Genomic DNA, 24,625 nt, shown 5'->3' with positions numbered 1-24,625 from the left:
CCGTACTTACGAAGCGCTCACTGATATCCTAATCAGGCACGAATACTAAGATTCTTTATAGCAAGATACTATTTATTTTAATAGCACATGAATAATCACTGGTACATAGGCATTAGAACTACTTTATAATCATAGAATCTTATACAATATGCATCAACATTACCGTTATGTTGTAGCAATCCTTTCTCATCGGAGGGACTCGATTAGCGAGAAGGAACAACCCGGCCTTTCTTGCATCACAGGAGCGGTATGTACACTTCAGCTTCCTGGAAGGGTTCCCTAGTCTCATTAATAGAGTCCGGTCCTTTTATAAGAAACTTTGTACATTGTGTTTTCTGAGTGGTTAATTGGTGACCAGCATGTGACAGTTGAGTCATGTCCATGTAACTTGACCACAAGCTGCTGTGGGCACCAGCAGCTTCCTGCACATTTCCTGTACAGTCTGCCAGTTGACCACTGGCCGACCACAGTTTTCCTGAAGATATTGCAATGAGCCGTAAATTTTACATGCTAGCTTCCTTATACCTGTTATCCAGTAACCACATGTTTCCTGACTGTGGAACTGTAAACGTTACTTCCTCATTATCGTGGTTTGCTCAAGATCTGTCTGACACATATCCTTTGGTCATAGTGAAATAGGGTCAGCCAGGGGACATCTCTCTCTGATACTGAATTATTGATGGATCAAATAATATCTGGGATCACTATCTTTTGATTATGATCCCTATCTAAATCACACTCATTCTTCAGTCATATCACATTGGTATCACAATCGGTCTTTGATCCCAGGGATTATTTTCCGTCATCAGAATTCCACTAGAGGAAGATCACTCGGAAAACATACCATGACCAAGAGTATCGCTTTTAATAGGACACTATCATTGACTTTGCCACAAATTTTGATTTCTTGGTTTGTTTGGATAAACGTTGAATAACAAATATAATCACTTTCACTACTATGTATATTAAAACTAAAAGCAATATTATCTGAAAAGCTCACTGCAAAAGCCCCATTACCCATCCTCCTAACCCCTTAAACCAATTTGCAGGGTTTAGGAAGGAAAAGGTATTCGCCCACCAACTATCTTTATTTACATCATTATCTTTTTGATATTTATCTCTTAATTTTTGTATGTCATTTAACTTTACTCGTAATTGTAGCTGTCCTTCAGGATCTATGTAATGGCAACAGGCGGGGCCTATTATCTGATACATACCCCCTTGGGCTGCTGTTAGGTAATCAAGTACCAAAGTGTGCTGGTTAGTAACTATAAGTAACTGCTGTTGTACAGCTACAGAGGTGTTTACTATATCCAAAATTGCAAAAATTTGATCATCCAGATAATCAGTTGATTCTACTAATTTATCCCACATTTGCATTACCATTGGATATAGGAAGAAAGTACTGAAAAACTTATTTCCTGTTCCCATTTGTACCACATGGGGTCGCCCTGATTCCCTTGGTTTATTATCTGCAGCTCTCTTGAATATCATGTGTTTTGGCAAAACCTGAGCATCTAATTGATCATAAGGTACTAAAAAGGTAGCTGGGGTCATACGAGCTAAAGTACAGCTTCCCTTGACTCCTACTGGGAGCCATTTATAGGCATTATACCCACATACCCAATACATTCCTCTAGGTAAATCCCATATAGCCGAGTATTGCAAAACTAAACGATGAAAAAAGTCAACGAAAATACTAACTTGATAACAAGCACCACCCGGGCTGTTGTCCAATTGGGCTACAGTATCCTACATCAGGGTTATTACAGGTCGGATCATTTGCTCGATATCCAGAGGAATCGTTACACATTAGATTTCCCGACACAGTCAGGGCCAGAAATATTTGGACAGTGACACAAGTTTTGTGATTTTAGCTGTTTACAAAAACATGTTCAGAAATACAATTATATATATAATATGGGCTGAAAGTGCACACTCCCAGCTGCAATATGAGAGTTTTCACATCCAAATTGGAGAAAGGGTTTAGGAATCATAGCTCTGTAATGCATAGCCTCCTCTTTTTCAAGGGACCAAAAGTAATTGGACAAGGGACTCTAAGGGCTGCAATTAACTCTGAAGGCGTCTCCCTCGTTAACCTGTAATCAATGAAGTAGTTAAAAGGTCTGGGGTTGATTACAGGTGTGTGGTTTTGCATTTGGAAGCTGTTGCTGTGACCAGACAACATGCGGTCTAAGGAACTCTCAATTGAGGTGAAGCAGAACATCCTGAGGCTGAAAAAAAAGAAAAAATCCATCAGAGAGATAGCAGACATGCTTGGAGTAGCAAAATCAACAGTCGGGTACATTCTGAGAAAAAAGGAATTGACTGGTGAGCTTGGGAACTCAAAAAGGCCTGGGCGTCCACGGATGACAACAGTGGTGGATGATCGCTGCATACTTTCTTTGGTGAAGAAGAACCCGTTCACAACATCAATTGAAGTCCAGAACACTCTCAGTGAAGTAGGTGTATCTGCCTCTAAGTCAACAGTAAAGAGAAGACTCCATGAAAGTAAATACAAAGGGTTCACATCTAGATGCAAACCATTCATCAATTCCAAAAATAGACAGGCCAGAGTTACATTTGCTGAAAAACACCTCATGAAGCCAGCTCAGTTCTGGAAAAGTATTCTATGGACAGATGAGACAAAGATCAACCTGTACCAGAATGATGGGAAGAAAAAAGTTTGGAGAAGAAAGGGAACGGCACATGATCCAAGGCACACCACATCCTCTGTAAAACATGGTGGAGGAAACGTGATGGCATGGGCATGCATGGCTTTCAATGGCACTGGGTCACTTGTGTTTATTGATGACATAACAGCAGACAAGAGTAGCCGGATGAATTCTGAAGTGTACCAGGATATACTTTCAGCCCAGATTCAGCCAAATGCCGCAAAGTTGATCAGACGGTGCTTCATAGTACAGATGGACAATGACCCCAAGCATACAGCCAAAGCTACCCAGTTGTTCATGAGTGCAAAAAAAGTGGAACATTCTGCAATGGCCAAGTCAATCACCAGATCTTAACCCAATTGAGCATGCATTTCACTTGCTCAAATCCAGACTTAAGACGGAAAGACCCACAAACAAGCAAGACCTGAAGGCTGCGGCTGTAAAGGCCTGGCAAAGCATTAAGAAGGAGGAAACCCAGCGTTTGGTGATGTCCATGGGTTCCAGACTTAAGGCAGTGATTGCCTCCAAAGGATTCGCAACAAAATATTGAAAATAAAAATATTTTGTTTGGGTTTGGTTTATTTGTCCAATTACTTTTGACCTCCTAAAATGTGGAGTGTTTGTAAAGAAATGTGTACAATTCCTACAATTTCTATCAGATATTTTTGTTCAAACCTTCAAATTAAACGTTACAATCTGCACTTGAATTCTGTTGTAGAGGTTTCATTTCAAATCCAATGTGGTGGCATGCAGAGCCCAACTCGCGAAAATTGTGTCACTGTCCAAATATTTCTGGACCTAACTGTATGTTACGACAGGTTTCACTAGTCCCATTTATGAACATATTGGCATAAGGCTATAACATATCATGAATTGTCCTTTCCACTAAGCTGGGTTTAAAATCATCTAAAGTATTTACAGTTGTCCCAAAACTTATTTTTATATTCTCCATAGGGAGGAATCCAAGGTTAGTCAGTCCAGTCATTTCTTGGTACCCAAATTCCTCCCTTAAAAGCCAGATATTGTAAATTAGTGATTGTTCCACTCAAATTGCCTTGCCACCATGGAAGATTGATCCATCCCACTATGGGAATGGGTACTGTAATATTCCATAGATGAACATTTCGAGTGTCTATATCAGCAAGATGATCAGAACAACCTTTCCACTTTAAGATTTCCTCCATTGATACCGGGATAGCCAGATAAGGGGTACTGGTGGCTGTAACTGGAGAATGTGTACAGATTCAGAAATCTGTGTGTTGAAAATGTGATGGTGCATCAGGAATTTATTCGCCATAGGTTCCTCCTGATGTAGACTTGTCCTTCCAACGACCAAAGAGGCAAACATCAAACACAGGAATTTCTCCATCTCATCACTATCGAGCTCTTCCCAGTAACCGATAACATGGATTCCGCTTATTTACAACACCATCTGCAAATAGGGATACACTGTTATTCTCGTAAATAACATTTTTCTTGTGGAACTTTTCTTTTCTTTTCTTGTCCCACTTCTCCACTCCTGGTCTCATTATCAGGAGAGTACGATCTTTTCCAACCGCTATTATTTCTGCCTCTGAGGGCGGTCCTTGGAGGTTTTGAATCCATATTTTGCTCCTACATTTGTAATATTAGAGGATCCAAAACCTTTAGTACCCCGTATTGTTAATTTTGCCGGGGCAGTTCCTTCTATTATCTCAGACAGGTTTATTGGAATTATCAACATTTGAGCCACCTTCTGGTGTTTCACCAAAATCAAAGGTTCATTTCTCAAATTTAGCATCAGTACCTTGATTTCACCCTGATAATCTGCATCTATTACCCCTCCCACCACTATGGCTCCTTTTAACACTAAACTAGAACGAGTGGCTATTTGACCATAATGATTCTTTGGTATCTGGCAACCCAATCCTGTTGAAATTGGTTTTACCTTACCTGGGGGTACCACGACAGTTTCCAATGTACTGAGGTCTGTTCAAAAGGAGTGTATTTTTCTCCAGCATCTGGTAATTTTCTATTCCAAAATCCAAGAGGAACTCTTTTTTTTTTTTCCCCCTTGTTTTTGCCACAGTGACCAATTGGCATACATATGTTGAATTGACACATGCAGCTCCACGGGTCCTGACAACATTGGCCATAGATCCACAGCTTGTTGTATCGCTTCCTTGACCATCTCAAACGCATTTTGCTGTTCCTCTCCCCAGTGGAACTCATATTTTTTCCTCGTTACTTTGTACAAAGGAGCCAACATTTGTCCCAAATGAGGGATATGTTGTCTCCAAAAACCAAACAATCCAATATAAGACTGAAGCCTGCTTTACACGGGACGACCGATTGTGCGATTTCACAATCGATCGTACCCGCCCCTGTCGTTTTTGCGTCACGGGCAAATCGCTGCCCGTGGCGCACAAACTCGTTTAACCCCCGTCACACGTACTTACCTTCCGGACGACCTCGCTGTGGGCGACGAACGTCCACTTCCTGGAGTGGGAGGGATGTTCGGCGTCACAGCGACGTCACACGGCAGCCGACCAATAGAAGCGGAGGGGAGGAGATGAGCGGGACGTAAACATCCCGCCCACCCCCTTCCTTCCATTAAGCAGGCGGGTGCCGTGGGACGCAGGTACGCTGTGATGCTACGGAAACAATGAACAACCTGCACCCATGAAAATAAACGAGATTATGAAAGTTAACGACGAGTACACGACTCACGATTTGTGAGCTATACTGCGTCGTTCAGAGGTGTCACACGAGACGACGTCGTGCGCTATGCCGGATGTGTGTCACGAAAACCGTGACCCCGACGACACATCGCACAATCTATCATCTCGTGTAAAGCCCAAATGAGTCTCTTGTTTGGATTTAGGGACCGGAAAAGTAATAATTTTCTGTCTGGCATTGGGCAAGATCTCTCTGTGCCCCTTGTTCCACTGAATCCCTAGAAATGTTACCACCTGAGACGGTCCTTGAACCTTGGCATCATTGATTTCCCATCCTTTACTCCTCATATGAGCAATCAGTTTTGTCAATTGATCTTTCACACTTTGCTCATCTTGTCCTTGTATCATTATATCATCGATATAATGGGAGATCTGCATTTCTGATGGTAGATCAATCCATCCAAATGCTCTGCCACCGTCCGGTGATAGATTGTGGGGCTATGTAGCCATCCTTGGGGTAACCTGGTAAAGGTATATTGTCTCCCTAACCAAGTAAATGCAAACTGATCTTGAGCCTTATCTTCTATTTGCCAAATCGATTACTGCATACCAAGTTCCGGAGTGAGTCTGAATATTTTCCACAATCATTATTGTATCCGGAACTGCAGTTGTCAAAGGAGGAGTATTCTTGTTTAACTCCCTATAATCAACTGTCATGCGCCAGGAGCCATCACTCTTTTTAACTGGCCAGACAGGATTATTCCATGCGGTAGTAGTAGGGCGCATTACCCCAGTTTCTACCAATTCTTTAATGGTTTCTCCTATCTCTCTGTGACCTCCTGGTATTCGATATTGTTTCATAGCTAACATTTTTGTAGCTGGAGGTATATGTACAGGGGGCATTTAAACTTTGCCCACCACCACCGGTCGCATTTCCTTAACCCCAAAGGAGAATTTTCCTTCTGTCAGATGAAGAGTCATCCCTTTTAGGACATCAATTCCCAAAATATATTCTGGTATAGGAACTACCAGCACCGTATACTTCTTGATAGGTAAATTACCTATCTTCAAAGCTACCTGTGTCTGAACCCCGGTGATCACTTGACCACCTAGTCCAGCAATTTTTACTCGAGGTCCTTTTATTTTTTCTGAGTTTCCATGAATTAATGTAGCCTCCGCCCCCGTGTCAATCAAAGCTGGGACTCTTTGAACATTTCCCCCTTTCCAATGTATGCTAAGATTGACGTAGGGACGTTCGTCCCTTTTTATCAATAGGGGGGCTTGGCTAGCTATCTATGGTAAATCACTTCCTTCTGAACTTTCATTTACACAGACTTCAGTCTGTGTATTAGCCCTTCCTTCCGTGACCTTTGTGGCCACGGCTGCAGCCGGTTCTTCCCATGGATAAACTGACTGAAAATCTTCCCAAGACACTTTGGGGGTTTTTCCCCTTTTCTTTCTGATTTCTTTACCTTGGTTGGTTTTTGAGCCCCCTTCCACATTTGTAGTGTACAACTTCCATAATTCTCCTGTCTCCTTTCCATCAATCCTTTCCTTATTGATCCCGGCTTTAAGCAAAGCCTGGAACATGTCTTTGCGAGACACCCGTGGGGCCTCCCCTACTGATTTCTCTTTCCAATCAGGATTGTTTGGCTTACTGTTACCAAGATGGCCTCCAGGGGATGATTTATCCCACTATCCCATATCCTGTAACTCCCTCATCCTCCAAAGAACTACACCGATTGATTCTCCAGTCAGCGCTATAGCTATAGTTAAGGTTAAAATAAATGTTTTGTATGCTGGAGGAGCATGTTTAACCAGCCTATTTCTTATGCTGGCTGTCAATGGGTACTGGAGATAATCATCATCCTTTCCCAAAAGAGGAAGAGCATTCCTCATTGCTTCTTCCTTCAGCCTTTCCATACCATCTTTTAAGGTATACCAAGGTTTATCATTGATAGGAAAGTCTGCTTCTGTCCAGCTATTTGCTATTTGTCCAGAAAAGCATGGGCTAGGATCATGATTAAGTTTTGAGTACCATACTCATTATGATCAACAAAATAATTTTTTATTGATCTCTGAATTACTGGGTCCCGAGACATGGTGACAAATTTTGCCACGTCTCCGGCGTCAAAGTGCACTCCACCTCCTCCGATATCTTGCACCCTGACCAACCAGGGAATTTCTCCTCCTGGTTTTTGTCTAAACTGTGTTAAAATGCTATCAACTTCTCCCTGAGAGTAATCTTCAATGGTTACTCGATTTTTTACATGAGGAATTGTTCTCTCATTTGTGATGGCATTACCATCTTCGTCATATTGCAGATTCCCCTGACCATTCCGGACATGTTCCCGGATGATCTCATTCTCTGTCCTCTCTAGGCGCCTCCTTACTGGGTTAGCTTGAATCTTCCCTTTATGGTAATTCTCCTCATCAGATGATGAAGATGAATCACACACATCCCCATCCCAAGTATCGGGATTCCAGTTTGCAGAAGCTGAGGCGATACTTTTATGTACTTTGGTTTTATTTACTTTTCCTCTTCTTTTCTTGTACTTATTTTGAGCAATTTTACGGCCGCTTTTTCTGCCACATTCTGATAATGTTCCAATTTATCCTTCAACAGTCTGGTAATACATTCCAGAACTGTTTTCTGGCCACTTAATTCTATCATCTTTTGTTCCATCTGGGAACCTTTCTTCTGCATCTTTAGATTACGCTCGTGCATCTCGCGATATGCACTTGCCAAAATCCAGATGCGCCGTCCTAAAGACACTACATCACCTGCTTTCACAGGGATACAACTGAGTACATTCACAACATCAGTAGGTTCACTACCCTTGAGCTTATTCTGCCATTGTCCTGCCAATCCACAATTGACCAATTCATGTGCTATGCCTATAAGATTGTAGGGAGCCTCAGTCCAGCCAGGGATCTCCACAACAACCTCCTTAACATTATCCTTACGTTTTCTAAACATTTTGACACTATGCAAAAAGATTGAAAAAATATCTGGAAATTTGCCAAATATATGTTTTTAATTTCTAAATAACAAAAATTCGTTAATTACTTCTTATAGACGTAATCCTGCCGACTACGCCAATTTATGTCTTGCTAAATTCTCCTAAAAAGGGGGCTGAAAGCCCGTACTTACGAAGCGCTCACTGATATCCTAATGAGGCACGAATACTAAGATTCTTTATAGCAAGATACTATTTATTTTAATAGCACATGAATAATCAATGGTGCATAGGCATTAGAACTACTTTATAATCATAGAATCTTATACAATAACAGAAATTTGCATCAACATTACCGTTATGTTGTAGCAATCCTTTCTCATCGGAGGGACTCGATTAGCGAGAAGGAACAACCCGGCCTTTTTTGCATCACAGGAGCGGTATGTATACTTCAGCTTCCTGAAAGGGTTCCCTAATCTGATTAATAGAGTCCGGTCCTTTTATAAGAAACTTTGTACGTTGTGTTTATAGAGTGGTTAATTGGTGACCAGCATGTGACAGCTGAGTCATGTTCATGTAACTTGACCACAAGCTGCTGTGGGCACCAACAGCTTCCTGCACATTTCCTGTACATTCTGCCAGTTGACCACTGGCCGACCACAGTTTTCCTGGAGATATTGCAATGAGCCGTAAATTTTACATGCTAGCTTCCTTACACCTGTTATCCACTAACCACAAGTTTCCTGACTGTGGAACTGTAAACGTTACTTCCTCATTATCGTGGTTTGCTCAAGATCTGTCTGACACGTATTCTTTGGTCATAGTGAAATAGGGTCAGCCAGAGGACATCTTTCTCTGATACTGAATTATTGATGGATCAAATAATATCTGGGATCACTATCTTTTGATTATGATCCCTATCTAAATCACACACATTCTTCAGTCATATCACATTGGTATCACAACATACCACTTGCATTATGTGAATTTTCAGCAATGATGTCGCTTTCTGCACTGGAATGCCTCTGACCAAACCTGGAAAGAAATCTAAACAACACGCACAGACTTGCATACAACGTACTTATGATATACAGTTAGGTCCAGAAATATTTGGACAGTGACACAAGTTTTGTTATTTTAGCTGTTTACAAAAACATGTTCAGAAATACAATTATATATATAATATGGGCTGAAAGTGCACACTCCCAGCTGCAATATGAGAGTTTTCACATCCAAATCGGAGAAAGGGTTTAGGAATCATAGCTCTGTAATGCATAGCCTCCTCTTTTTAAAGGGACCAAAAGTAATTGGACAAGGGACTCTAAGGGCTGCAATTAACTCTGAAGGCGTCTCCCTCGTTAACCTGTAATCAATGAAGTAGTTAAAAGGTCTGGGGTTGATTACAGGTGTGTGGTTTTGCATTTGGAAGCTGTTGCTGTGACCAGACAACATGCGGTCTAAGGAACTCTCAATTGAGGTGAAGCAGAACATCCTGAGGCTGAAAAAAAAGAAAAAATCCATCAGAGAGATAGCAGACATGCTTGGAGTAGCAAAATCAACAGTCGGGTACATTCTGAGAAAAAAGGAATTGACTGGTGAGCTTGGGAACTCAAAAAGGCCTGGGCGTCCACGGATGACAACAGTGGTGGATGATCGCCGCATACTTTCTTTGGTGAAGAAGAACCCGTTCACAACATCAACTGAAGTCCAGAACACTCTCAGTGAAGTAGGTGTATCTGTCTCTAAGTCAACAGTAAAGAGAAGACTCCATGAAAGTAAATACAAAGGGTTCATATCTAGATGCAAACCATTCATCAATTCCAAAAATAGACAGGCCAGAGTAAAATTTGCTGAAAAACACCTCATGAAGCCAGCTCAGTTCTGGAAAAGTATTCTATGGACAGATGAGACAAAGATCAACCTGTACCAGAATGATGGGAAGAAAAAAGTTTGGAGAAGAAAGGGAACGGCACATGATCCAAGGCACACCACATCCTCTGTAAAACATGGTGGAGGCAACGTGATGGCATGGGCATGCATGGCTTTCAATGGCACTGGGTCACTTGTGTTTATTGATGACATAACAGCAGACAAGAGTAGCCGGATGAATTCTGAAGTGTACCGGGATATACTTACAGCCCAGATTCAGCCAAATGCCGCAAAGTTGATCGGACGGCGCTTCATAGTACAGATGGACAATGTGCCCAAGCATACAGCCAAAGCTACCCAGGAGTTCATGAGTGCAAAAAAATGGAACATTCTGCAATGGCCAAGTCAATCACCAGATCTTAACCCAATTGAGCATGCATTTCACTTGCTCAAATCCAGACTTAAGACGGAAAGACCCACAAACAAGCAAGACCTGAAGGCCGCGGCTGTAAAGGCCTGGCAAAGCATTAAGAAGGAGGAAACCCAGCGTTTGGTGATGTCCATGGGTTCCAGACTTAAGGCAGTGATTGCCTCCAAAGGATTCGCAACAAAATATTGAAAATAAAAATATTTTGTTTGGGTTTGGTTTATTTGTCCAATTACTTTTGACCTCCTAAAATGTGGAGTGTTTGTAAAGAAATGTGTACAATTCCTACAATTACTATCAGATATTTTTGTTCAAACCTTCAAATTAAACGTTACAATCTGCACTTGAATTCTGTTGTAGAGGTTTCATTTCAAATCCAATGTGGTGGCATGCAGAGCCCAACTCGCGAAAATTGTGTCACTGTCCAAATATTTCTGGACCTAACTGTACATCTTTAATCAGTTTGCAGTCTCTAAGAATGGGTAGAGCAGGTGCAGGGTGTTTCTGCGGACTCTACAGTTTTTTCTTCATTGTTGTAAGAACGTGTTTTACAAGACCGGGTGAGTTTGCCTACCTGGGTACTGAACACTGGCGTCACCAAAGCGCACACTGATATCCGGCTTTCACAGATTTTAGTCTATAAGTTACTTGGGCCATCATTAAGGAGATCTCATGGCAGAGGAAGCTCACCTCCCTTTATCCACAGACCTTCCTCAGTCAACTGGCTTCCTGCATCTCACACTCCACTCCTTGTTGATTCGCTTGTTCCTGTAGGGATTTAAGAACACAAGGAATGACAGAAGTCACTGACATGACAGATGTCTCCGAGGTATGGTCCATATGCATTGGTAAAGGACTCCTCAACTCTAGGCCCGTTCACTGCTTCTTGGTCAGCTGCACCTGTGCGGGGATCTCCATCCGATTCCATCAGCTCAGATCTAGACTTTATCTTCGGCATACCTAGCTCATTTGACAACAGGAAAGATCTATATCCTACATACATTTTGACTATCTTACCTACTTTTGCTCCACCCATCTAGAGAGGGCATTAATGCGTCACTTTCACCTGCACCGATAGGAGGGGAGGGAGTGGTTCATATTTAGACTACCTCATGTTGTGTAAACTGTAGCATATCCAGTGCAGAATCGACCAACATTTTGTTTCATCTATAAAAACAAAACCTAAAAGAAATATGCATTAGATCATTCTCATAACAGACATAACTGTTGCAAAAGAAAGGCCAGCTTTAAAGCCTATCCAATATGTCTGCTGCACCTTCTACTACTAGAAAAATATAATAGATATCTACTTCCCACACTTTTTTTTGTTTTTATGTACTACTTTGACAAAATTTATAGTTTTATAACAGCAGATAATATGTTTAACCAACCGATGAATAATACTTATACACTACTGGGGAATGTTGAAATCTTACAATGGACATTCTGTATCTACAAAAGAAAAAAACTAATAAAATATTGACAGTCTATATGCAAAAATACAAAACAAAAACATAACCATAAAAGCAAAAAAAAACTAATTTGTATATATTAAGAAATATAATTTTCCCTGCAAAAATAATTTAATTATTTAGGTATTAGCAGGATACTTTTGATAATTTCGTGTGAAATTTTGAACTCTAAGGGTTAAACAAAACCCACCCTACCAGCCGAGAAAAGCACTTATCAGTAAGGAATGAAACACATGCAGTCTTGCAAATCTCTGCAGAAGCCATTTTTTTTTCTTTTCTCTACTTCGTCAGTTTTCTTTTTTTTTTTTTACATCTTGTGATAAGCAGCAGCTTACAATGAGTACACCCTCCCACACATCCCTGCCGGCTTATGGCCCCCACCTCTCCTTCAGGGTGCGCGATGTTAGAATGGCTGGTGGGAAAAACAGATACAAGAGGGGCCATGGGCAGAACTTTCATTACAGAAATATGTAAAATATATCTCTGTTCTGCGTTACTCAGTAAAAATAAAACCATTACAAAAACATATATTACAGAAGCTTTAAGATTGATGGGGTGGAATGGAAAGCATCATTAGAACGGGTAGCTTGGGATCGGGATCACTGCAGCAAGAGGGCAAGCAGTCCGGGGCTCCCCTTAGTGTCATTAGGAAAGGTTGGGGCAGACTCATGGGTGCAGCCCGGACTGTAGGCGGTATCTTGGGAGATTTCCTGGGGCTGATTTAAAGGGATACTGTGATACTCTGGGAAGAGGCACACCAGGCTTCAGCTAGATCATTACTGGATCTACAGGGAACACCTTTATTGTGGATTTGTGTGCTGCAAGTTTTGGTTACGGTTTCGAGGGTACCTGGCCAAACACTGAGATTTGGGGGTGTGACACTTTCTTTGATAGTCAAATAGTATTAGTTCTGGCACGCTGTGTGCCAGAACTAATACTATTTGATTGACTCCTACTTTTTCTGGGCACCTAATCTACACAACAGTGAGCCAGACATATTCGCTTTCCATCCACTTTCTTTGATAGTGACCGAGCTGACCACAACACCAACAATTCTGATGCTGGTTCTGCTGGTTTTGTTGATTGGGAGCTACGTATACGGGGTTTGGGCCCTGTTGGGGCATGGCTGTGGTGGGGGCTGCAGCGGCGCGTTTTGTATACACCAATTGATCTTGAGCCCATCTTTTTAAAGCGGCACAATACTGTTGTCCAATTTTGAAAGTGGTGTCATCAGCGCCTGGGGGCATTGTGAGATGGGGCTCCATTAGGGCCAAAAACTGTCTCCTGCTTTTATCTTGGTGAGATTAACCAGATCCTTCTGAGCAGCTGAATATAACTAGTGGACCTGTAGCATGTTCCTAGAAAATCGCATAGGGTTGATTTCGAGATCTGGCAGGCAGTGGATTAATGCCGCTGACTGGGTGTGGTTGAAAGGGACATATTTGAATGATGGCTGTTCCTCCTCAGGTTTGGGATAAGTCTCACTGTGTGTCCTAGAGAAAGGAGGGGGATCCAAGGATCCAAGGGGAGGGGATCGGCGACTGGGGAGCGTGACGTCAGACTGGCCGGTAAAGGGAGAGACGGCATTACAGGTACAGGAGGGGCCAGGGGTATGGGTGTGGATAACAGCTCTTGAGTTTGCTCGGTTGTTCTCTGATGTAGAGGAGGTACATAGTAACTTCCTCCAGGAGTTAAAACAGGGAGGATGGGACAGGCTTATGGCCGTAACTCAGATGTGGGCGGTGAATTGCACAATTATTACAACCATCTCTCCAGTCTGTGTTTTGGTAGCCACGCTGGTAACATGTGCAGCTGGCTGGGTCGTATCGGGGCGGTTTCTCAATTGGTGCTTCTGGATGGATAGAGGCAGGAGTGGGCAGTACAGAAAGAGTTAGGGGATTTTGGCTAGTGGGTGGGACTGCAGCATCTGTGAATAACTCCGGAACTTGTCCAGAATCAAGCTGTGAAGTGGCAACAAAACAACCTTCCTGAGTGCCCCTAAAACCATCCTCAGACTTGGGTGGCCTATAGGAAAACACAACAGCTCCTTGCTCATCTTCATCCTTGACCTCAATATATCCTTTTGATAGCAATATCTGCGTTATTATGTTAAACAATTCAGCATCAATTAACAATCTCTTGTTACCTTCCGGCCTCTCAGCTTTCTGTCTGAACATTTTTGCTATCTTGGTGGTGTCCGGATTACACTAATTTATGACTACGCGGTGTGCGTTAGAGCCCGGCCAGAACTTAAGGCCACACCTCTATACTAGCTGGCAACTCCTGAGCTATATAGTAATAAGGGTATCCCGCGTCACAGAGGAGGGGTATAAAATGTATTCCCTCTGGACTTGATCAGCTGCACCAATATTTTTTATTGTCCTAACTCACTATCTTCGGTCACGTGAAAATCTTCCGTTTCACAGAAGAGGTCGTACAAGAATGCATATGCACATGCAAACAAGTCCCGGCCTCCGGACTTAATCAGCTGTACCAATATTTAAACGTCCTAACTCGCTATCTTTGGTCACAGGAACCCCCCTTTGTCTTTAATTACAGACTTGGTCAGTCTAACTAGCTGTATCCGGCCACCACCATCTTTCCTGCCCTAACAACCGTCCTCTGGATCCCGTGTGACACTCTGATCCACACCTCAGGGTTGGGATCGTGCTACTACGCCCCAGCGGGCATCACCCCTGAGTCACAATCAGGTACCTTTTAACACCGATAAGGACACACAGCCCGTCACTCCCTCCTCTCCAAACCAACCACAACGGCAGTGAATACACATTATGTAACACTCACCTGTGGGATGGATATTGTGTAGACACGGGGCTCAGTGGGTGCTCTTGTCCGCTGACCTGGTCGCCTTTAGAAAGACAGCGTGGCTCAGGGCTCATCCCAACTGAACGCATAACCTCCTTAACCATGGGCGGAACACTACTCAGACAACACAGGGTGACGGACTCACAATATTAAGACTTTATTGGATCCCCAAAATATTAACGGCACATAACCAGCAAAACACACAAATGTAACAGGCAACAGAGTCTCACCCTTCCGCTGGCTCACCAGGGATTTAGAATGTCCATGCCTCAGAGGTTCCAGGGCTATTTACTCCAATCCAGCAGCACCCCGCTTTCGGCGGGCACCCACCGAGACTGGAATGACGCCAGATTTAGGAAGCTGGCTGAGGTCTGCAAAGTCTGTACCAGGTGACTGGATTATCCCAACCTGGGTTTCCTCCTTAAGTAGTCTTTGGTTTGAAGTCATGTAGCCAAGTGTTCCTCTAGTCGGAGCCAAAGTCCCTAGACCGAGTCCACAAGGTATCCTGGTCCTGATCCCCTAGCCAGCTCCTAAGAGCTTAGACTGGATCATGCGACATCCAACAACTGGTGACTTAAGGAAGTCCCCTTTTTATAGCCATAGCCTTCCCTTTGGATATACTGTGCCCTTATCGGATTGGTTGTACAAGGTTGCTTCTCTTATTGGATGAATTTCAAGCTGCATGGATAATGTTCATTTAAATGATGTGGATAGAAAGACTGAGGATATCTATATGAAGTCTTCAATCCCCAGACTAGAGAATGGCTACTATTAGATTAGCAGTACACAACTACATTACAATGAATGCTCAGATGGTATGGTAGAAACAATAGTTTAGCAAACATGAGTTAGCACACAGAAGAACAATACGTCTGGCTAATGTAAGAAATTTTAACCCACGACACACATTGAAAAAGTCTGTGTCATCACATTCCTCCCCCTTCTTAATTAGCCAGATGGGAAAATTGCTGAATCTTGACGAGGTTTGTTGTTGATGGGCTGGCCAGACATGATAGGCTTCCGATCATCCTTCTCCACCTGTCGGGAAAGCCCATCCGTGTTTCCATGGTTCTTGCCTTGTTTATGCGAGATGGAAAAATTATAGAATTGTAACGCCAGACTCCACCTGAGCAAGCGTCCGTTGTCCCCGGCAGTGCGATTTAGCCAACTCAATGGATTGTGGTCAGTGAGCATTATAAACTCATTGCCATAGAGGTAGGGCTGCAATTTTTTCAGGGCCCAGACTATGGCCAGGCATTCTTTTTCTATGGTGGCGTAAGCACTCTCGGTCCAACAGTTTCCGGGAGAGGTAAGCTATCAGATGTTACTCACCGTTGTCTCCCACTTGGCTAAGTACAGCTCCTAGTCCTGTGTCCGATGCATCAGTTTGGACGATGAACCTGCGACGGAAGTCAGGAGCAGTCAGGACTGGGCTCTGGGCCAGCCGGTCTTTCAATTGGAGGAACGCAGTTTCACATTCTGGGGCCCAGATTAGGTTACGGGCATATCTTTTGGTTGTGAGGTCAGTGAGCGGTTTTGCTACGGTACTGTAATTGGGGATAAACTTTCGATAATAGTTTGCGGTTCCTAGGAACGCACGGACCTGTTTTTGATTGACCGAGCGTGGCCACTGGGTAATGGCTTCTACTTTTGCAGGTTTGGGACGAATGCACCCACTTCCCACCCGATGTCCCAGGTATAGCACTTCAGCCATCCCCATTTGGCATTTGTCAGGTCGGATGGTGAGCTGGGCTTTGGTGGCTACCCTCTGCAGCACCTGGGACACATGCTGAACATGCTCTTCCCAAGTGTCGCTGATGATAGCGATGTCATCCAAATATGCCTGGGCATACCCCTGAGATCCCTCTAGTAAATGGTCTACCATCCTCTGGAAAGTGTCCGGGGCATTTTTCATCCCAAACGGCATGCTGGTAAACTCAAATAGGCCAAAAGGGGTTATGAAGGTCGATTTCTCTTGAGCCTCTTTTGTGAGTGGGATCTGCCAGTATCCCTTGCTCAAATCGAGGGTAGATATAAACCGAGACCCCCCTAACCTATCTAGTAGTTCATCCACCCGAGGCATGGGGTAAGCATCTGTAATCGTGACCTCATTGAGCCGTCTATAGTCTACACAGACATGAGTACTCTTGTCCTTTTTTGGCACCAATACAACACTGGCAGCCCATGGGCTATGGGAGGGAACTATGACTCCCATATTTAACATGTCATCTACCTCGGCCTTCATCATTGCCAACACAGGAGGTGTTACCCGGTAGGCGGGTTGTCTTAGTGGGATGGCTGCCCCTGTGTTGACATGATGCTGGACCAGGGGGGTTCTACCAGGCTGACTTGTGAACAGGGATTCATACGTTCCGAGTATGTCTGATATCTGTCGCTTCTGTGATGGACAAAGCTGCTCCCCCAGTGATACATCTTTTACCCCCATTTCCCTTTTGAAGTCCACTAATAAGTCTGGGATCTGGTCCAACTCTGGGTCATCTACCTCTGGACAACAAACTGCTAAATTGGTGACCTCTCGTTCCTCATAAGCTTTTAGCCTGTTGATGTGGTAGGTACGCTCACGAACACCTGCTCGATCCAGGGCCACGGTGTAGTCAGTATTGCCACATTTCTTGGTAATGGTGAATGGACCCGCCCACATGGCTTGCCACTTGTTTTTCCGTACCGGTACTAGTACTAGGACCTTCTGTCCACATGCAAATTCTCGGAGTCGGGCAGTGCGGTCGTAACATCGTTTTTGCCTATCCTGAGCCACTTCTAAATTCCCGTGGGCTAACGCCATGAGGTGCCTCATCCTTTCCCTAACTTTTGAACATAGTCCAGTATGGGAACCTCTTCTGTGGGGAAGGTGCCCTCCCAACTCTCTCGTACCAGTTCTAGGGGCCATCTTACTTTTCGTCCATACAGCAATTCGAAGGGGGAGAACCCAGTGGAGTCCTGCGGCACCTCCTGGTAAGCAAAAAGGAGCTGCTGCAGGTTTTTCTCCCAGTCCCTCCCCTCGGACTCCACATAACGGCTAATGAGCTGTTTGAGTGTTTTGTTGAAGCGCTCACACAATCCATTTGTTTCAGGATGGTAGGGGGTTGTTCGCATTGGGCGGACTCCATGTTTCTCCCACAGGGTCTGAATCATTTCACTTTGGAACTGTGCCCCCTGGTCAGTCAATACTTCCTGTGGAAACCCTACCCGGCTAAAGATGTCCAGTAGAGCTTGAGCCACGTGCTCTGCATCTATGGAGGTTAAGGCAACGGCTTCTGGGTAACGGGTAGCAAAGTCTACTAGGGTGAGGATGAATCTTTTTTCCACTGCGGCTGGGGATGGCTAAGGGGCCTACTATATCAATGGCAACTCTCTGGCACGACACGGGGCTCCCCCCATACGCTGACACACTGGGCAAGAGGCTCTGTATTTTTGCACTTCTTGAGTGACCTTGGCCAGAAAAAACTACGCAACAGGCGGGCACGAGTCTTTTTGGTCCCGATGTGCCCAGCCGCAGGAACATCATGAGCTAAACGCAATAGTTGGGGTCGGTATTGCTGGGGTACCACAAGCTGATGTACACGGGTCCAGGTTTTTTGTGGGCAGGATGCGGGCTTCTCCCGATATAAGATCCCTTTTTCCCATCTATACACCTCCCCCTGATTTCCTCCCCCAGGTTGGGCGGCTGCACTACGGATAAGCTCTATTGTGGGGTCTGTCAGTTGGGCTTCCCTGAATTCCTTACGATCTATTTCCCCCCAGTCAATGGCCACAGTTGGGTCTGATGTACTCACATTTGTTGGCTCTGATGAGGAGGCTGAAGATTGAGGAGGAGGGTTCTCCTCTGATGGGTTGGAAGAAAGGCCTGCACCAGGATGGTGTTTGGCTTGGCTGCGGGTGATGGCGGTGACAAACTGGCTGGATAGTCCTTGTCCTAGGTCATTTCCCAAAATAACAGGGGTGGGGAGGCCGTCCATGAGCCCCACTTCAACCTCTCCTTGGTCAGTTCCCCAGTCCAACTGCACTCGTGCCAGATGGATGTTCGAGCGCTGGCCCCCAGCAAGGGTGATGGTCACTTGGCGGCCAGGTAAATGATATTCTGTGGGAACAATATCTGGGCTGACCAGGGTAATGGAAGATCCGGTGTCTCGAAGTCCCTGAGCCTGTATATCACCGACCTTGACCGTCTGGATGTGGGGATGGGGGTTGGCTGGTGTACGGTGTCCGGCCTGCCGTAGGGTGTGGACTGGGTAAACCACTTCCTCAGCTATTGGTGTTTCTCGGGAGTAGCATTCCTCGGGTCTTGTTGGTTCATCTCGGTGTATGTTGACTGGTTAGACTGGCAGACGGGCTCCAGGCATGGGGCCCCGGCTTTGAAGACACTCTTTGGCTATGTGTCCAAGGCGCCCACACGTATAACAGCGCCGTGGGTTAGACAAGTCACCGGCCCTGTTGGTAAACTTTTGTCTTGTTGGGGCTTCTGTGGGGTAATGAGTTAGTCCAGCACGGGAGTCTGGGGGTCGCTTGGATCCATGGTTGAGGGACCTCCTCAGATCGGTGGGCCTATTGGGCCTCCAGCTGGGTCAGTTGGCTGTAAATTCATCAGCCAATCGCGCTGCTTGCTTTGGGGTTTGGGGCTTCCTGTCAGCTACCCATTCTCGGATTTCCAGGTCCATCTTCTCCTGCAGCTTTTTGAGCACCATCACATCCCGGAGGGCAGCAGAGGAGTGGGCAGCCCGACCATCGAGCCAGCGATTACAGTGTCGTCGGAGTTGACTGCCAAATTCGACATACGAGACACCCTGGCGAGACATAGTCCGGAACTTAGTGCGATGTATCTTGGGTGTTATGGTAAAAAGGGCCAACAAAGTGTCCTTAATAATTCCGTAGTCCAATCAGTCCTGAGGCCCAAGTGATCGGACAGCCACCTGGGCCCAGACAGGCAAGCTTGTCCACAGGTATTTGGACCACTCAGCTGTGGGCACCTGGTGCATACCCATTAGCACCTCAAAGTTTTGCAAGTGTTCATCTATCTCGGTGCTGGAATCATTAAACACTGGCATGTCCCTGTAACGAAGATGACTTCCTTGTTGGTGGTCTATCCTGGATGTAGGTGCTGGTGGTAAGGAAATTGGATTCATAAACATATTCCAGAACACAAGCCCTCTCTTCTCTTGAGGATTTAGGCCCCAATGCAGCCAATAACGCTGTGGCTTGGGCCATTTTGGACCAAGTTGATTCCCGATTGTCACTAGATCCATGATGTGGCACATAGTTTAAATCCTCTGGGTCAATATCGGCAGGATCCTCACCGTCCTCTACATCATTCTGGGCATCCCAATGGACTAATTTCTGCATCAAGTCCGACTGAGTGTCAGCGTTCCTGTAGTGAATCTTTCGCATCTGGCACAGATCCTGTAGCATCCATTTACTGCTGCGGTCGTAACTCCTCTCTGATCCTTGTCCCATGGCTGAGCTGGTGGGGTTGGACATGACAGCGTCCGAAACCTGAATGCCTCCCCTTTGGCCTGCTGGGTATGCTTATGTGCCTCCCTGGTTGTTGAGCCCTGGACGGAGTCCGCGAACACCAGTCCTCTGCAGCTCTCCTGGGTAAACCAGGCTGAGTAGTGTCCCACTGCTGTCACCAATTGTGGAGACACGGAGCTCAGTGTGTGCTCTTGTCCGCTGGCCTGGCCGCCTTTAGAAAGACAGCGTGGCTCAGGGCTCATCCCAACTAAACGCACGACCTCCTTAACCTAGGGCGGAACACTACTCAGACAGCACAGGGTGAGGGACTCACAATATTAAGACTTTATTGGATCCCCAAAATATTAACGGCACATAACACATAACCAGCAAAACACACAAATGTAACAGGCAACAGAGTCTCACCCTTCCGCTGGGACTTCACCAGGGATTTAAAATGTCCATGCCTCAGAGGTTCCAGGGCTATTTACTCCAATCCAGCAGCACCCCGCTTTCGGCGGGCACCCACCGAGACTGGAATAACGCCAGATTTAGGAAGCTGGCTGAGGTCTGCAAAGTCTGTACCAGGTGACTGGATTGTCCCAACCTGGGTTTCCTCCTTAAGTAGTCTTTGATTTGAAGTCATGTAGCCAAGTGTTCCTCTAGTTGGAGCCAAAGTCCCTAGACCGAGTCCACAAGGTATCCTGGTCCTGATCCCCTAGCCAGCTCCTAAGAGCTTAGACTGGATCATGCGACATCCAACAACTGGTGACTTAAGGAAGTCCCCTTTTTATAGCCATAGCCTTCCCTTTGGATATACTGTGCCCTTATGTGACGTCCAAACCATCGGTATTTCCAGGTCGGCAATGCGTCCGTGGAAGGGCTCTACGCTGGTGCGCCAAACTGTCAAGGTAGAGATTTGGGGTAAAGATAGCTAATGGTATCTTCATACAGGGTATCCAGAAACTGGTGCTGCATTAGCTGTATATCAGTGCCGATATTAGTGAATCAGACAGAAAAACGTGTTCTCTCCTTGAGCCAGCGTCATCCAATGAACTCGTATATTCTATAGCTCAGATTTTAGTATTACATTTCAACCTTCAGACATGTACAAAAAGTATCAATCTGTTTTCTCTCAAACATCGAAGCCGCATAGGGAGGGTTGGGGAGTGTAGGTACACACATTTCATCCCATAGATAACACATTCCTTCTTTGTGTGGAACTACTGATAAGCATAAATACTTTCTTTTTTCATTGTTTGTACATCTGTTCACTTATTCTTGGTAACCCTTTCATGAATATACAGCTTAGGATTATATTATGGGTCTATGCGATGGCTACATAGACAGATAGATAATTATGCAACTACATCTATATTTTGATTACTTACATACTCAGATATTCTTATTATGTTTAAACAAACAAGCTATAGCTTATGCCACCTCCACAATACCACTTCTCCTTAATACTCCCAACATTCACATGTAAGAGATGGATCATAGAGACCTATTAGTAGGTATTGACACTACCTCAAGTTTATAAGAATTACCCCTGGTTTACTGGAGACAAAAAAACCTCCAAAAATTACAGCATCACAGAGGTGAAAAGAAAAACCTTTCATAAACTCCCAATAGTAACATATGCCATATGCCAAGTCTCCCCCATCAATGTAGATTCATATGGTCGGGATTCACATTGGAGCCACAGCGGCAAATCAATTTCAGGTGTAGAGCTCTTACCTTGCAATATTACTAGACCTGACCCTGCGTGCCCCAGACTCCTGCCCTAACCAGAGCAGCACACCGCACTACACATGGGGGGAGAGAGCGACAGACCCCGCACTACACATGGGGGGAGAGAACGACAGACCCCGCACAACACATGGGGAGAGAGAATGACAAACCCCGCACTACACATCGGGGAGAGCGACAGACCCCGCACTAGACATGGAGGAGAGAGAGTGACAGACCCCGCACTACACATGGGGGGGAAGCGACAGACCCCGTACTACACATGGAGGAGAGAGAGCGACAGGGTCCGCACTACACATGGAGGAGAGAGAGTGACAGACCCCGCACTACACATGGGGAAGTGACAGACCCTGCACTACACATGGAGGAGAGAGAGAGCGACAGACCCCGCACTACACATGGGGGAGAGAGCGACACACGGTTTATGAGTAACTCCTCTAAAAACTGGACAATTTTATGACCAAGAATAAAGTGTTGGAGTCGCCTGATCTCCTGCACAGTCTCCTCCGATCGGATGCAGTTGGCGCCGACAGTAAAAAAGGAAAGACGGCAACTGCACTGTTTTATCTTTTCAAATAATTTCCCCTTCAGTTATTTTTTTTTGTGTTTTTAGTTGATTTTTCTCATCATCATCTCATCCTCTTTACAATAAAATATCTTTTGTTGTTTTCTTTCGATTTTTCCTGATTGACATAAAAGTTGAATAAGGACAAAGACCAAATTATGGAGAAGATTTTAAACCTGAGTCTGGAGATAATCTTCCATCTTACTGGAGAGGTGAGAGGCTCTGATGTCATCACATTACATCATTATCTATGGGAATGACAGAGGATATGACCGGGGAGGTGAGAGGTTCTGATGTCATCACATTACATCATCTATGGGGATAACAGAGGATATGACCGGGGAGGTGATGGTCTCTGGAAATGTCTGTAGTGATATTATTAAAGTCTCCACACTCAGGATTACACAGTAGTGAAGACCTCTAGTGATCGCTGTCAGGCCCCTGTGTCTGAAGGACGGAGAGGAACCCTGAGCCCAATCCCGGGGCCTCCACCTCACCCCCAGATACATGAGGACATCAATGACCAGAAGATCCTAGAACTCACCAACAAGATGCTTGAGATGCTGACTGGAGAGGTGACACTGCTGGGAATGCTGGGACATTATACAGGACGGCACTGGAGGATTCTGGGTGATGACGGTATCATTGTGTTGTCAGGTTCCTATAAGGTGTCAGGACGTTACCGTCTATTTCTCCATGGAGGAGTGGGAGTATCTAGAAGGACACAAGGACCGGTACAAGGAGGTGATGATTGAGGAGAAGCAGCCCCGCACATCCCCAGGTAATAGACAGGACTGAATACACCCGGCCTATAATTATCTGTATGTAATAATGATGTCCGTCCTGTGTGTCTCCTGCAGATCTGGCCAGTACGAGGACGACCCCAGAGAGATGTCCCGCTCCTCCTCCTCCTCCACAGGATCCTCAGGTAGATGGAGATCTTCCCTATGAGGTGTAGACGGCTGTGACCTCCTTGTGTTCAGTCTTGGTTTCTCCTCCAGTATTAGATGTTTTATACTTGTGTAATGAGAGCGGTGGAGACGGCAGGATCACAGCTGACCACAGACCTCACATGTCCGGATCTTATCTCCATTATTCCCGGGGACTTTTACAATATTTTGTTTTGCAGCTTTTGGATCCGGATAAAGATCTGAGCAATATTAATTCTCCAGAGAGAAATGTGAGGGGCGATCAGCGGAGTAAAGAGGAGATTCCTACAGATCACGGCCCCGGTGAGTACAGACCACCCAATCACGCACACAAGTCACACATTCCTATTTTCCGCTCTTTGCTGTGTCAGTATCTCGAGCGGTATATTTACCCTTCATTTACAATACACATGAAATGTGAATGAATCTGTCATCCCGGTGCAGGTGATAACACGGGATGTGCAGTTATTTTATAGAGGAGAAATACAGCTGGACATGAATTCTGCCGATGTGAGCGAGGACGAGTTCCAGCTCTTTCCTATTATCCGCTGTCAGGGCTGATAAAGGGGTTTCTCCAGTTTAGGGACTAGGAATCCATTATCTCCTATTACACTCATGTCAGTGTGTGACAGATACAGAATATGGAGCCATAAAATTAGGGTCAAGAGTGTTTTAAAAAAGAATTTAGTGGGGCATGACCTGGCTATGGAGGAGTGAGGACACGTGGTGTCTGAGCTTCTGCCACCGGACCAAATATCAGCAGATCTACAGAGCCAGAAAGCAGACTATGAGAATGGGCAGAATGCAAGGGTGCAACACCGGGTACTCTCAGCACTTTTTCCCCAGGCTTGGACTCACAGAAGCCTCCAAAGGACTTTTAAAATGGCCTTGATTCATACCTGTGCACCAGCAGCTGCGGTTATGTAGGAGGAGCCCCCTGCACAACTGACACCGAGCAGCCAGACTCTGCTCAGATGTGTGTTATGTCCAGGCATGGGGATCCAATGGCCAGCCGGCGGTGCAGAAG

The 24,625-nt window shown here is 45.0% G+C and overlaps 1 protein-coding gene across 2 annotated transcripts in view; it reads left to right on the top strand.

Moving 5' to 3' along the window:
* The window catches only part of LOC142257625 (uncharacterized), a 481,515-nt gene that overhangs the window by 25,234 nt on the left and 431,656 nt on the right, over window positions 1-24,625 (top strand). For both annotated transcript variants that reach the window (XM_075329773.1, XM_075329766.1), the window contains exons 5-8: window positions 22,804-22,881; window positions 23,068-23,244; window positions 23,327-23,450; window positions 23,530-23,597. In XM_075329773.1, the coding sequence (XP_075185888.1) occupies window positions 22,804-22,881; window positions 23,068-23,244; window positions 23,327-23,450; window positions 23,530-23,597 (447 nt within the window). The remainder of the gene's footprint in view (window positions 1-22,803; window positions 22,882-23,067; window positions 23,245-23,326; window positions 23,451-23,529; window positions 23,598-24,625) is intronic.

The sequence above is a fragment of the Anomaloglossus baeobatrachus genome, chromosome 1, assembly GCF_048569485.1.
Source record: "Anomaloglossus baeobatrachus isolate aAnoBae1 chromosome 1, aAnoBae1.hap1, whole genome shotgun sequence".
In the NCBI taxonomy this organism is placed as follows: domain Eukaryota; kingdom Metazoa; phylum Chordata; class Amphibia; order Anura; family Aromobatidae; genus Anomaloglossus; species Anomaloglossus baeobatrachus.
This window is presented reverse-complemented; position numbering and strand designations above follow the sequence as displayed.